At 38.4% G+C, this 12,869-nt stretch overlaps 1 protein-coding gene across 1 annotated transcript; it reads right to left on the reverse strand.

Moving 5' to 3' along the window:
* Positions 1-274: 274 nt before the first annotated feature.
* On the reverse strand, positions 275-8,895 carry LOC134624965 (up-regulator of cell proliferation-like). Its single transcript, XM_063470208.1, has 3 exons — positions 8,748-8,895; positions 6,442-6,596; positions 275-4,131 (listed from the first exon to the last, which is right to left on the reverse strand). The coding sequence occupies exons 2-3, from the start codon at positions 6,590-6,592 to the stop codon at positions 1,244-1,246; spliced, it is 3,039 nt and encodes a 1,012-aa protein (XP_063326278.1). The 5' UTR covers positions 6,593-6,596; positions 8,748-8,895; the 3' UTR covers positions 275-1,243.
* Positions 8,896-12,869: the final 3,974 nt, after the last annotated feature.

The raw sequence follows: 12,869 nt of genomic DNA on the forward strand, positions 1-12,869 counted from the left end.
AAAAAAAACAACAACAGAAATGTGTGTGTGTGTGTGTGTACATCTCTCTCTCTCTCCATATACATATATATGTATATATACACATATATACGTGTATATATACATATATATGTATATGTATATACACATATATACGTGTATATACGTATATATATACGTGTATACACGTATATATATACGTGTATACACGTATATATATATATACACGTATATATATATATACACACACGTGTATATATATATATATATATATATATATATATATTACATTTGGTTATCGAAGCTTTAAAAAAAAAGAATCACATTGTAATAAGGTAAAATATCAGTTCAAAAAAATAAAAATAAAAAACAACAACAAAAATCAAAACAAATACCCTTCCAGTCTTTAAAAAGACAAACTGGACAGGATTAAAATTGAAAGCTTCTTGCTGCACTGTTACTGAATGTTTCTCACCTCTAAATCATTTTCATATAATAAAACATTCTGAAAAGCTCACTCATAAAAAACTAATATTTGGACATTGTACAAAAATTATCAAAAGTAATCCAAAGTACTTATTCTGCAGAACAATGTTACCCATCAGAATTATATGCTCCCCGGACGCTGGATTGGCTGTCCACTGCTTCACTGGGTGAATGGGTTAAATGCAGAGAGTAATTTCCCTACAGGGGATTAATAAAGTATACAAAAAAAAGACCACAACAGCTAGAACTCACATATAACAGCTCAGAATTACAAGTCAACTTAAAAAGTCAACTCCTTCCATTTTCTTCCACTAATCAAGGACAGGATATTATTATTAATGATATTTATTTAGAAAATAAAAAAAGCTTAGTGACACAGTTAACTATATGTATCTACAGCAGGATTAAATATTAATCAAAAATAAGGTGGTGACTTGTACATTTGATCAAGCAAGTGATTTTTTAGAGATGTTAATCTGAACGTGTTGGTGGAGCCTTCACCTGTCCAGCATGCCAATTTAAATCAATCAGACATTCCCCTCCCTATTGTCACAGCTTTCATCACCAATGTTTTGTATATCACACATGTTAGCCGAGGTGGTTATGAAGGATAATCTCATCTGTTAAGATGATAAATGAGAGTGCTCATTTATTTGGTAATGCTAACTGTGTTTCCACACAAAGCACATATGTCACTGATCTCAGACCACAGAGCACAGAGCCAGCGCCAACTTATCTAGTATGGTAGTCTCGTCAGAGACGGAATAGGTAACTTGGATCAGTGATGGAATAACATTTTTACAGACTTTTTTTGACTTAATGATTTACATGCATGGCTCACTCTGTGTGGCAGAAGTGTTCTCAGGAAGTGGGATACACTGATGAAGATATTATTGGCCTTGTGTTTTTTGTTTTTCTGATCTGTGGAGGCTTCACTTTTGAAAGATCTGGGAAATTCATTCAGATCAGATGTTTCAGATTTTATTTCACCTCTACCAAAATTGGAAATTCTTGTTTCTCTTTTGAATTCCCACTTCCATTTGTTGATTTCTGTGAAGAGCTTCGTGTACGAATAAGCTACGAGGCTGTTTTTGAAGCTGAAGATGAAGTTTTCATGCTTTACTGCAGTCCACAGGCTCTTTACCCACTCTTTACACTCCAAAATATCATTAGCAGATGACTCACAGTTTCTCAGCAGTTGGATGATGTGTTTCTTGAGCTCATATACAGCCTCACTGTACCCTATACTGACTGGTGCCATTGGTGGGTTTCCATTCCAGAGTCCAGGAATGTACCAGTTCCCAGTGTCTGGACTGTACTCCATCACATCAGTGAAGCTCTTGTTCTCCTCTTTCTTTTCCATTTTGGCTGCTGCCTGGGTCATCTCATTTAACTGTTCCAGGAGCAGTTTCCTGTCTCGTGAGTTCTTCTCATGGGCTGAAACATCGGACACATTCTGGTGAACAAACACACATTTCGGCTTTTTGCCCACCTCCTTCATCCTGAGAAAAGCATGCACAACTATTTGTAGGATGTCCTTCATTTCAGTTGAATTCTCCATTGCAACATTGACAATGGTGACATCACTCAGCCCCACAACAAGTGTAGCAAGCTCATTGTCGTGCTCGTAGCTGTTGTCCAGTTGTGCAAGTTCTGGTGACTTTAAGCCCTCAGTGTCAATGATCAGCATGAAGTCACAGTTTAAAACATTTTTCATGTCTTCATTGATTTTGATGAGCGACATAAAGGCACCTCGAGTACATCGACCACTGCTGACTGCAAACTGCACTCCAAACATGGTGTTAAGGAGAGTGGACTTTCCTGTGCTCTGAACTCCAAGAACTGTGACTACACGTATCTTTCTGTTTGGAGACACCAAGTCACTGAGCTGAGAGAGAACATCACTCACCCATCTGAGAGGGATGTTGGATGCATCTCCATCTACAAGCTCAAGGGGAAATCCATCAAGCAACAACTCTGCACACAGTTTGGGCAGATGCTGCAGCTGTTGACGTGATGGATCTGTTTGTGGAAGGGACAGTGAGGCTTCATAGATCTGACCCATTTCACGGAAGAAGTGTTCAATCCCCAGTGAGCTGTTGGAAATTTGTCTGTCAATCTCCTTGATCTCCTCTTTGTTCTCAGAGTTCTTGCATTTTTCTTTATATTTCTCCTGAAGTTCAGAAAGTTTTACACGAGACAGGTTATCCAGGTTCATTCGCATCCATTTCAGGAAATAAAACCTCTCTGTTCCTGGGCTTGATATTGCATCGATAAAACATGTCATAGCTGTCGACATGTCATAAGAGTTCTGCTTTTTCTGCAGTTCTTTTTTCTGTAACTGAAGTTGACTTTGAACATTTTGAATTTGAGATTCTTCCAGTTTTAAGCAGGTCAGTTCTTTCCACATTTGGTCTTGACAGGGAAGCTGAGCGTCTTTGTATTTAAGGATGTCTTGAATTTCTGCAGTGATGGCTTCTGCGTTTGTCTTTGCAGTCTGGCACTCTGGAGAGTCTTCATCAACCAGGATTCCCAGTTCATGGGCAATGTCTGCCATCTGCTCTATTTTGATCTTCATATCTGATCTCCTAATTACTTTTCTGACGTTCTTTCTCACAATCTTTACAAAGTCTGCATCGTTTTTCTGTTTTGTCTTAATAATGATGTTGTTGTTAGTCAAACCCAATTCAGTAGCTACTTTTTTTAGAGCATCTTCGTTGCTTTTTCTATCGCAGTTACCAACCAAAAAGATCTGGGCCTTGTGGTGTTGGTTGGTAAGTAGACTGCACTCAGCGTCCAAATGGTCAAAGAACACAAAAACTGCTGCAGATGTCTGACAAAGAAAGGAGTATTGTGCTTCAAATGAAGCAATGTCTCCACGAAGGTTAGCTACAGCCACTGGCTGACTGAAAATATCAATGTTTGTGTTTCCACAAGGAAGATACCAAGTAATTTCAGTCAGTCCGTTGGATATTCTTCTTGGACTGTTGCCACACTCCATGTTGTGATGAACAAAGGTGTCATGGTACTGCTGAGAATTGCTCAGAAGCTTATTTAGCATCTCTGACTTGGACAAAGAGCACTCACCCAGTCTGACAAAAGAGATCATTGGAAGTTCAGAGAGAACGATTCTGTCTTCAATGAAGCCCTTGGATTCTGACAGAGACTGAGGTCTGTACTTTTTAACAATGTCTCTCATGGCCCACAGCATGAGTGTGCACTGATTGGTGTCACAATTGGGAAGCAGCAGAGGAACAGAGAACTGACACATGGACATTTTCAGTGCTATTTCCTGCTGTAGGAAACCATCAGAACACAGAAAGAGAGCAGTGATAATGTCCAGGGGGTTTAGCATATCATCTGAGTTTGAACTGTCAAACAGATCATCAAACTCTAAGTCTGTACTTACTGATTTATTATCACACTTTGGAACGTCACCTCCAAAACTAATAATCAAGTCTTTGCTCCCGTCATCATCAGTATTCCTCGCCGTAGCATCAAACATCATCAGTTTCTTAAGAACATGCAATGGAACATCAGCTTTACATTTGGATGGTCCAGCAGTAATGGCCTTCTTATTGATCTCAAGGACTTGGCTGAGTGATAGCTTCTCTCTGTAGTACTGCTCCAAGCCCACATCCTCCAACAAGCTTTCCAGTTGTCTCCCTGTGAATATAATTGTGTTTGTTATTTGCAATCCAATGATCTCGTTAAATGAAGATTTCACACAATATTAAATAAAGCAGGGTAAAATAGTTTTACTTATTGCATTCTTTTATAAATTTATGCTTTAAATATTTCATATTTTAGTTTTAATTTCAAATTGGTTTAAATTATTCAGACAGAGTTTTTTTTAATTGTTATTATTATTAGCTTCAATGTTATCTTTTTTTCTTGTTTTGTTTTATAATATGACTAAGCAGGGATATGTATCATTCCAGTTAGTTTTAATATTCTTTTTCCTGAAGTATCTGGTAATCCATTCTACAAGTATATAGATCACATGGAGATTGCGTTAAAGTGGACACGAGACACTACACGTGTAAAGGCTAATTTACTCCATGTAGCCCCGACTTCTCAAAAACCTGTGTCATTACAGAATGTTACATCACCAAGTTGGCTGGTTGGTTGTGCTAAATAGACTTGCATTAGTTATTCACCGGACTGGCAGTCACTGAACCAACAAGCTAAAGTCAGAAATTAAGAAGATTCAGAGAAAGAGATGCCACACTTTGTAGAGACATTCTTTTCCCTTACACTGTTTCACTGAGTGTCATCTTATTTCATATTAAAAGCCTAAATGGAAGTCAAAGGGAGATTTTTGTTTCTCCTGAGGACATGCAGATTGATGTTAGGATTTCTGATCATGCTTCCGTAACAAGCAACGAGCCAGACACCCCACACTCTCGAAGCACCTACTAGGGCTGGGTAATATTATACCGTTCACGGTAATACTGGTCTAATGTTAGGCAAGGTTAAGAAAATGAAATATCGCGATAGAACATGGGTAAAACGCACACGCACAGTGCCTTTGTTTTCATACGCATGTGGCGGAAAAAGCATGGCAGCGACGGAGAATGAGAAGGGCGAAAGCGGATCGTTGAATGAAACGGATGAACCAGAATTGGTTTGTAAAAATTGTGCAACTTCAGTGGTGTGGAACTGGTTTGGCTTTCATCCGTCAGATACCCACCAAAGTACATTTTTTTTGGTACAGCATGCAAGCGGCCGTTACTACTGTGTTTTTCGGAAAATAAGGCACACTTAAAATCAATCCTTTGATTTTCTGAAAAATCGACAGTGCCCCTTATCTATGAATTCTGGTTGTGCTTACTGACCTTGAACCAATTTTAATGCTTACACAGCAAAAAATCTGTCAAGAAATATTTTAGTACGACTTTTGTTAGGGACGAACCCACACCGCTTGATGGATTGTCGGAGCATTATGGCTACTGTAGGCAGGAGCCTTGCAGAGTAATACAAACTGTGCTTCAACATAATATGACCGTATTGTGTGTGTATAACCTCTTTTTAAATTTTGTGGATATTATACATGTGGATATGTCGGCCAATTTCCACTGGAAATGTCTTTTGGTTAAACTGTCAGCAAGGAATTTGCATTTGCACTGTTACATTTTTAGATACATTTTTAGAATTTCACATAAAAAAAACAGCTGCTTGTTTAAGTGAAAATACATTGATTTGGTTTTTTTGCACTAATAAAGTTGTGGAGTTGTAAAGTATTTTATCTTGCATCAGTTATATTGTTATTGCAAATGTTCAAATATATATCATGATAAATATTTTTGGCCATATTGCCCTGCCCTAGCACCTACCATGGATACTCTGAGGGACATGGTTGAATGCCTTATCCAAGTCCACAAAACACATGTAGACTGGTTGGGCAAACTCCCGTGAACCCTCAAGTATCCTCAAAAGGGTCAAAAGCTGATCGAGTGTTACATGATGAAAACGGCATTGCTCCTCCTGTATTCGAGGTCTGACGAATTCTCCTTACCAGCACCCTGGCATAAACTTTCTGGGGAGGCTGAGGAGTATGATCAGACTATAGTTGGAGCATACCCTCCAGTCCCCCTTCTTAAAAATGGGAACCACCACCCTAACCTGCCAATACAAAGGTACTGGAAGCAGGTACCCTGATCTCCATGTAATATTGTAGAGGTGTGTCAACCAAGATGATGATATAGTCATTTGTTTTGTGTGTCAAAACAATGAGGCGACTAATGTCACAAATGTAATAACAATGTTTTTTCTGGTTTCTAGTGTTTTGATAGGAGTAGATGGTTCTGACAAAAATATAAACTTAATCCATCCTCAGTGGAAACCTAAATACTTGCTTGCAGTAGCATCTTCTGTTAAAATGCATATAATTTTCACTACATTTTTTCATGCAAAGGCTTACAATAAAGTAATATTACATTATACAAGTAATATTAGATATTTTTCATTATGTACCATCCTTGTAATCATCTTGCTCTTTGATCTGAGTTGTAAGCGCTTCCATGCCGCTTTGTCCTCTTGAAGAAACATCCTCCTTGGCTGTGGTTGGTCTTTTTTCTTCAGCCCCCTTTTTGTTTTTCAGATTCTCCATGTCCACTATGATCATGATGCTGTGGGAAAGAAATAGCAATATTAAACATAGTAATATTTTTACCTAAATTTATTAAGGACTATATTTATATAGTTATATTATTAAACAGGCAATAAATTGCCTGTTTAATAATAACTCCACTGTGGGTGCAGATTCTGTGCTCCCACTGCTCCAGATTATTCATTCAACTTCTTTCTGATGAATGTAGAGGTATGTATTTCTATTTCAGAATTTCAGTATTTATTACTCAAGGACTCTTTAATACAACATTGTTGTCAAAATTTTGAAAACAATCACCAAAATACTGGAAGCGTCCAGTGGTAGCCCTCAATTTCAACATCCTAGATGACTTCCATCAAATTATCACATTCACAATATTTTCAAAAAGCCTCTGACCCCTGACCTTGAGGTCAAGGTCACTGAGATTCAAACTTGCCTGAGATTTTGAGTACTTACACCTACAGTATCAATTATAAACTGCTATGTCGTTTGACCACGTTACTTGGTTGTCCACCTAGCCTCAAAAAGATCCATATCACATGACATGGTAATACGTGGCATTTTGCCACTTAGAAAGAGGGGAATGTTTTGAGGGACATTTAGCGTGTTTGGAGTGTGTAGTATAGTCATTTGTTTTGTGTGTCAAAACAATGAGGTGACTAATGTCACAAATGCTGCAAAAAAGGGAGACTGAAATGTAAACGCTGTCTGCACTGATACACCTCCTGCTGTCAGGCATCAATGTGTCAGGCCTGTGATGTGTACAGTATATAACTTTGTTGTTTGCAAAAAAATGTGCTGAAATTTTTCACATTTACAATTTAGATTTGCATTTAAAGTTATGAATATAATATGTGTTAAAAAAAAACTTGTGGTTTTCAGCATAAAAAAATCTAAGTTTTTCTTAATTGGATTTTATGTTTTTTGTACGATTGTAGGTCAGTTGTGTTTATACAGTATTTTAAATTAAAAATAAATAAATAAATTTAGGTTGTGCTGAAAATAAGGATATGAAAAAAGGCAAGGTAAACAGTTTATAAAAATGAAATATATAGGTAATATTAAAAGTAGTCAAAAGGGCCCAGTGTTTTGTACACCAGCTGTCTACACCACATTTTCTCCACTGGTTTCAGATAAAATATTCTGACTTCCTGTGCTTGTCCATCCACCCCCTTATTCTTAGCCCATGTGCTATTCCCCCTTAAACTATTCGTACAAAAAGGTATAGCGGGATTACTGTTTTGCAGCAAACCCACCAAATACCTTGGAATGGAATGTACAGCACTGTACCCTGGTCTTGCCTGAAAAGTAGCTCTAAACAAATCTTTTAGTTCTCCATTAATAATTGTTTTGCATAGTGGTAGAGAGAGAAGTGTAGAAATGCAAGTTTATCTATGTAGCTTATGATAATGTGGGATAATAACTTATGGCTGTAAGTACTACAGCCCCCAATCTATTATCAGGTTGTGTTCTCAGAACAGGAAATCACGTGATCCACATACCATTAGTTACTCTCTACTAAAATGTGACAGAGAAGCAGTGTGAAGTGTAGAGTAAGACTTTATAATTTCCTGATGTGGCAATTTGCTTTGTACACAGTAACACAACAGATACATACAGATAATGCAGAGCACAATAGAAGATCCGTGTTTCAAGCCATCATAGTAAACTACAAAAGGCAGACGCACCGACGGCTCTGCGGAATCTTAAACTTTACTTCCTCTTTATCTACGCAGTAACAGCCATTTTGTTACATCCGGCTTGCTACACTGAACTTGGAAACAACAACCCAATAAATATACATACATATTTAATCACCATAATAATGGTAATAGCAGTTTATCTCCCGCAAAGGTAATTAATATAGACTGTTATAAAAAATGGAGTGGATTAATCACTGCCAAAAAAAATCTAAATACGCAAATAGTAAAATGAGGATCTTTTGCTTGTACAAGGTTGAGCAACATGCTGTCACGTCAAATTTGAAAGGGTCTCTATTAATATCATTCACTTTCTTAACAATTTTCCAACTTTCAGTCTCTGTGGGACCGAGCCCATCCCAGCTCTCACAGAACGCGAGGCTGATTACAAAATCAGCTTAGGTTTTTCTTGAATAGTTAGCTTTTGGTCTTCTTTATCACTTACAAAAAGAAAGCATAAAACAACATACCATACGGTAGAAGTTAGATTTTCGTCCCGTTGCGTTAGAAAAAATCATTTGGTGTTCGCACCGTCAAAACTGATCGGGGGAATCCCAACAACTCCTCTCATGCCGCGTTCAAGTGGCCTCGGAACTCGGAGCTGAGAACGACGTCACTCTCGAGTTAATTACTAGAAACAAACTTTTTTTAAAAATTAAAACCCCCATGGCAGGGTTGACAAAGGCATGTTAAGTGCTGTGTATTTGACTATTTAGCGAGTCACAAATATACAACTGGTAAAGATAACTAGTTTTACAGTTTTACTAATGTATTGTACCGTTAATACATGTATACCATGTTTGACCATGACTGAGGGTTCACTTGACCACGGTTAAACTAGCCGCACCTAGAATTTAGTTTCTCATTTCTTCCAGATAATATGGTAAGGGTATTATGCTGAACAAGTTTCATGGTCGAACTGAACTGGAGCATTCGCTGTCCGTCTGCCTGCTGTGAGTGCTGTGAGTCAGCCAGCCTATGACTGGACAGTAAACCAAAATATATATATTTACTAACAAAAAATTATATTGTCTCAGTACACCAATTTTTTTCCCCCCCAAAGTGTTAGTTCTTCTGCATGTGCCACGATTGTCCCAATTTTTCATTTTTAAAGCTGTGCCTTTGTCCAATATCGAAGTTCTCATATTACAAACTATACAGTCAATAAGAAACAACAATAGAGCTATTGACATTCATGAACAGTCAGAAAAGAAATATATCAATAAAAAAACAACAACTCAAAGTTAAAGTGTGATGGAAAGTCATAATAAATAATATAATTATTAATAATTATATATCTGTTGCTCTACCACACCAATTATAACAACAAGCAAATACAGAAGTAAGCAGTTTGTACTGCCGGTGGACTTATTTAAGGCAAAGAATCCACTCTGTGTTCGGTGCATGTTGGAGCTGTCGTGTTTCCATCTCCAGGCATTCAGAATGGATGCAGGTACAGGTATTACACTGGATCTGTAAACAACAAATAAACACATTTTCAAAAACACTTAAAAAAGCACCTCGCACTCACTGGTTAACAGTTCGGTGACTGTTTTATTTAATGTGAGTTTTGTTGTTTTTGTTTGTTTGTTTAGTTTTTTTACTGATTGCCTTTCTTCATAGAGAGACAAGGCAATGTGTCCAGTTGACAAATATCCAGCGACCAACACAGTGAACACCATCCCCACAGACACAGTAACCAGGGAAGCAAAAGAACATCACACAATGAAGGCCCTGAGTAAATGTGCTTATCCCAGCTGGACATTTGTCAAAGTTGGGAAGGCACCTAAAGAAAGCTCCAGCCAATCCAGGAGAGAAGGACAACCACTCCCTAAGTGGAAACCCTTAGTGATCGCGTATGTGTCAGGAGTATCGGAACAGTTGAGACACATTTTCACTAAAGACCGTGTCTCTGTGGTTTTTAAACCCCAGGAATTGAGTCCCCTGACAGAAAAAGAGTAATGTAGTGTATGACGTTAAGTGCCAGGAGGATTGCCATGATTCATACATCAGGAAAACTGAACAATCTCTGATTAAGAGGATGGCACAACACAGAAGAGCTAACTCTTCAGGCCAGGCAGTCTATTTACCCCTCAGGCCAGTGGAGACTTTCAATGATGAGGATGTACACATCCTGGACTGGGAGGAATGCTGGTTTGAGCGCGGAGTCAAGGAGGCCATTTACATGAAAAGGGAAAGACCATCTCTGAATTGAGGAGGGGGCCTAAGGGTACATCTTTCACCATCTTACAATGGTACTCAGGACCGCTGATCGGTGGTTGTTGATCAATGGTCATGACAATTTTGATATTAATGATCAAGGAACTGCCCTCACAGTGAATTGTTCTTTCAATGGGCTAGTTTCAGTGATTGTGCAATGTACTGTTTATAAGGTTAGGGAAAGCTGCAGTCAGCTGAGACTGAAGAAGTCACGATGAACAGAATCAACTCTTAAAGAAACAGCATCTGGAAATCAAACACTCGCAAGAAAGCCAGTGGAATATTTCAAGACAAAAGAAAATGGACTTCAAATGCAGAAAAAGTGTGTTGTGTCACAGACTGGTAACTCTAAATGTGCTAAAAAAAAAAAAAAAGCTAGCTACCTCGTGTCCAGACTTGTGGCACACAGTAAAAAGTCTTTCACTATAGCGGAGAAGTTTTACCTGCCACTGTAAATATGTGCCGTGAGGTGATCAAAGAGGCTGTTACAAAGAAGCTACTGACCATCCCACTCTCAAAAGACACTGTATCACAAACATGGCCTTAGACATACAGCATCAGCTTCTGGAAAGAATAAAAAGTAGTCTTCTCTTTGCAACTAGATGATGTCACGAATGGTGCATTGCTACTGTTTTTTGTTCGTTATTGCTGGGACAGCAGTTTGAATGAAGACATGCTGTTTTGTGGAGAGCTACCAACCTGAGCCACCACTCAGGTTTCCGCTGCACTTCACTGAGAACAATCTGGACTGGCAGAGCTGTGTTGGGTTTTTTCAGTGATGGTGCAGCTTCAATGGCTGGCAGGCATCATGACATCATTAGGCAGATTCTTGATCGTGTACCAGAAACTAAATGGACCCACTGTTTTCTCCACTGTGAAAGCCTTGCAGCAAAAAAGATGTCACCAGAGTTCCATGAGGTGATCGATGTAAGTGTGAAAACCATCAACTTCATTAAAAATAATGCTGTGAACTCCAGAGGTTTTGCCAAGCTTTATGAGGACATAGAAGCAGATCATGTCCAGGTGCTCCACCACAGTGAAGTGAGATGGTTTTCAAGAGGACTGATCCTCAAGCATTTGTTTGAACTGAGCATGAAGTCTTTTCTTTTCTCACAGAGAAAAAAAAATCTCCTCTTGCACACTATTATGCCAACTCAAAGTTCACAGCTGAGCTTGCCTTCCTCTGTGACATTTTTTCACTGCTGAACCAACTGAACATCTCACTTCAAGGGAGAAATAGCAACATGCTTTCAAGAGGAAACTTGCTTGGTGGACTAAGATGGCCAAGGAAAAGAGCATGGACATGCTTCCACTTTTGTCTAACATCTTGGAAAGCTCCCCTCAGGTGAAGATCAGTGTCTCTGTCTGTCAGCACCTTTCACAACTGACAGAGAAATTTAATGAATTCCAGAGAATGACACATTTGGATTATGGACCCATTGTCCGTGGATCCCACTGAAAATGAAGTTGCTTTGCCCTCACATCTGGTTTCCACCGAGAGCCCTTTAAAGTTGCAGTGGGGCAAATTGGACCTGAGCTCCTTCTGGATTGATGTCTCAAAAGAGTAGCCATGTCTGGCACTGAGAGCTGTGAAACTCCTCTCATTCACAACTACATATCTGTGTGAATCAGGATTTTCCATTGTGGCCACAACCAAGACCAAAGCCCAAAACAGACTCAGAGCAACACTGGAAGCTACTCTGAGAGTGAGCCTTTCCCCCATTCCACCCAGACTGGATCTGATCGTGTCTCAGAGGCAGGCTCAGGTGTCTCATTAAGAGGTGAACATAAAAGGGGCGTTGCAACTTGCCAAAAAAATGGACTTTTGTGACTTTTTGTTGTTGTTCATTTGTCTCAACTATAAAGAGTAACTTCTGGTTGTGATTTCTGGTTCTAACTTTTGGTTGTGAAAAAAGGTTTACGGCTGCTGAAGCAATTTTCAGATTCACTCACAGATGAGAAGGCTATATTTTCATTTCGACTTTATTTACATTTATAACAGTTTATTTATTTATTTAGAACATTATTTTGAATGTATTTATTTCAATCACAATTCCAATTTCTATTTTTCCATTTTCTTTCTTGTCTGTTTTGCTGTAGTAAAATTAAATTATTAATTATTTTTTTGTTATTAAGCCTGACTTGAGCCTTTCAGTTTCTACTTGCAGTTTGATTTGTTCCATGAATTGTTAACCTGTTTGGCATTTTGTTTTATGTGCAGGTTCACATACACATAATAAATAAATGTTTATTACGTTGCATCACGTCATCATGTTTATTTGACAAGGTTTTAGCTGGATCCCCTATTGTTCCTTTGCCTAATCACACGAGCAAAGGTGTGAAAACAGGTATGGTTCACCAAGGTTTCAGGT

Source organism: Pelmatolapia mariae, linkage group LG3_W (genome assembly GCF_036321145.2).
Source record: "Pelmatolapia mariae isolate MD_Pm_ZW linkage group LG3_W, Pm_UMD_F_2, whole genome shotgun sequence".
NCBI lineage: Eukaryota > Metazoa > Chordata > Actinopteri > Cichliformes > Cichlidae > Pelmatolapia > Pelmatolapia mariae.

What these genes read in the sequence shown, in the direction of transcription:
- LOC134624965 (XM_063470208.1), bottom strand. Translation starts at nt 6,592, where the DNA reads ATGATCATAGTGGACATGGAGAATCTGAAAAACAAAAAGGGGGCTGAA. An exon ending in GCAAGATGATTACAAGGATG is followed by an intron (nt 4,132 to 6,441) that starts GTACATAATGAA and finishes TTATATTCACAG; the next exon opens with GGAGACAACTGGAAAGCTTG.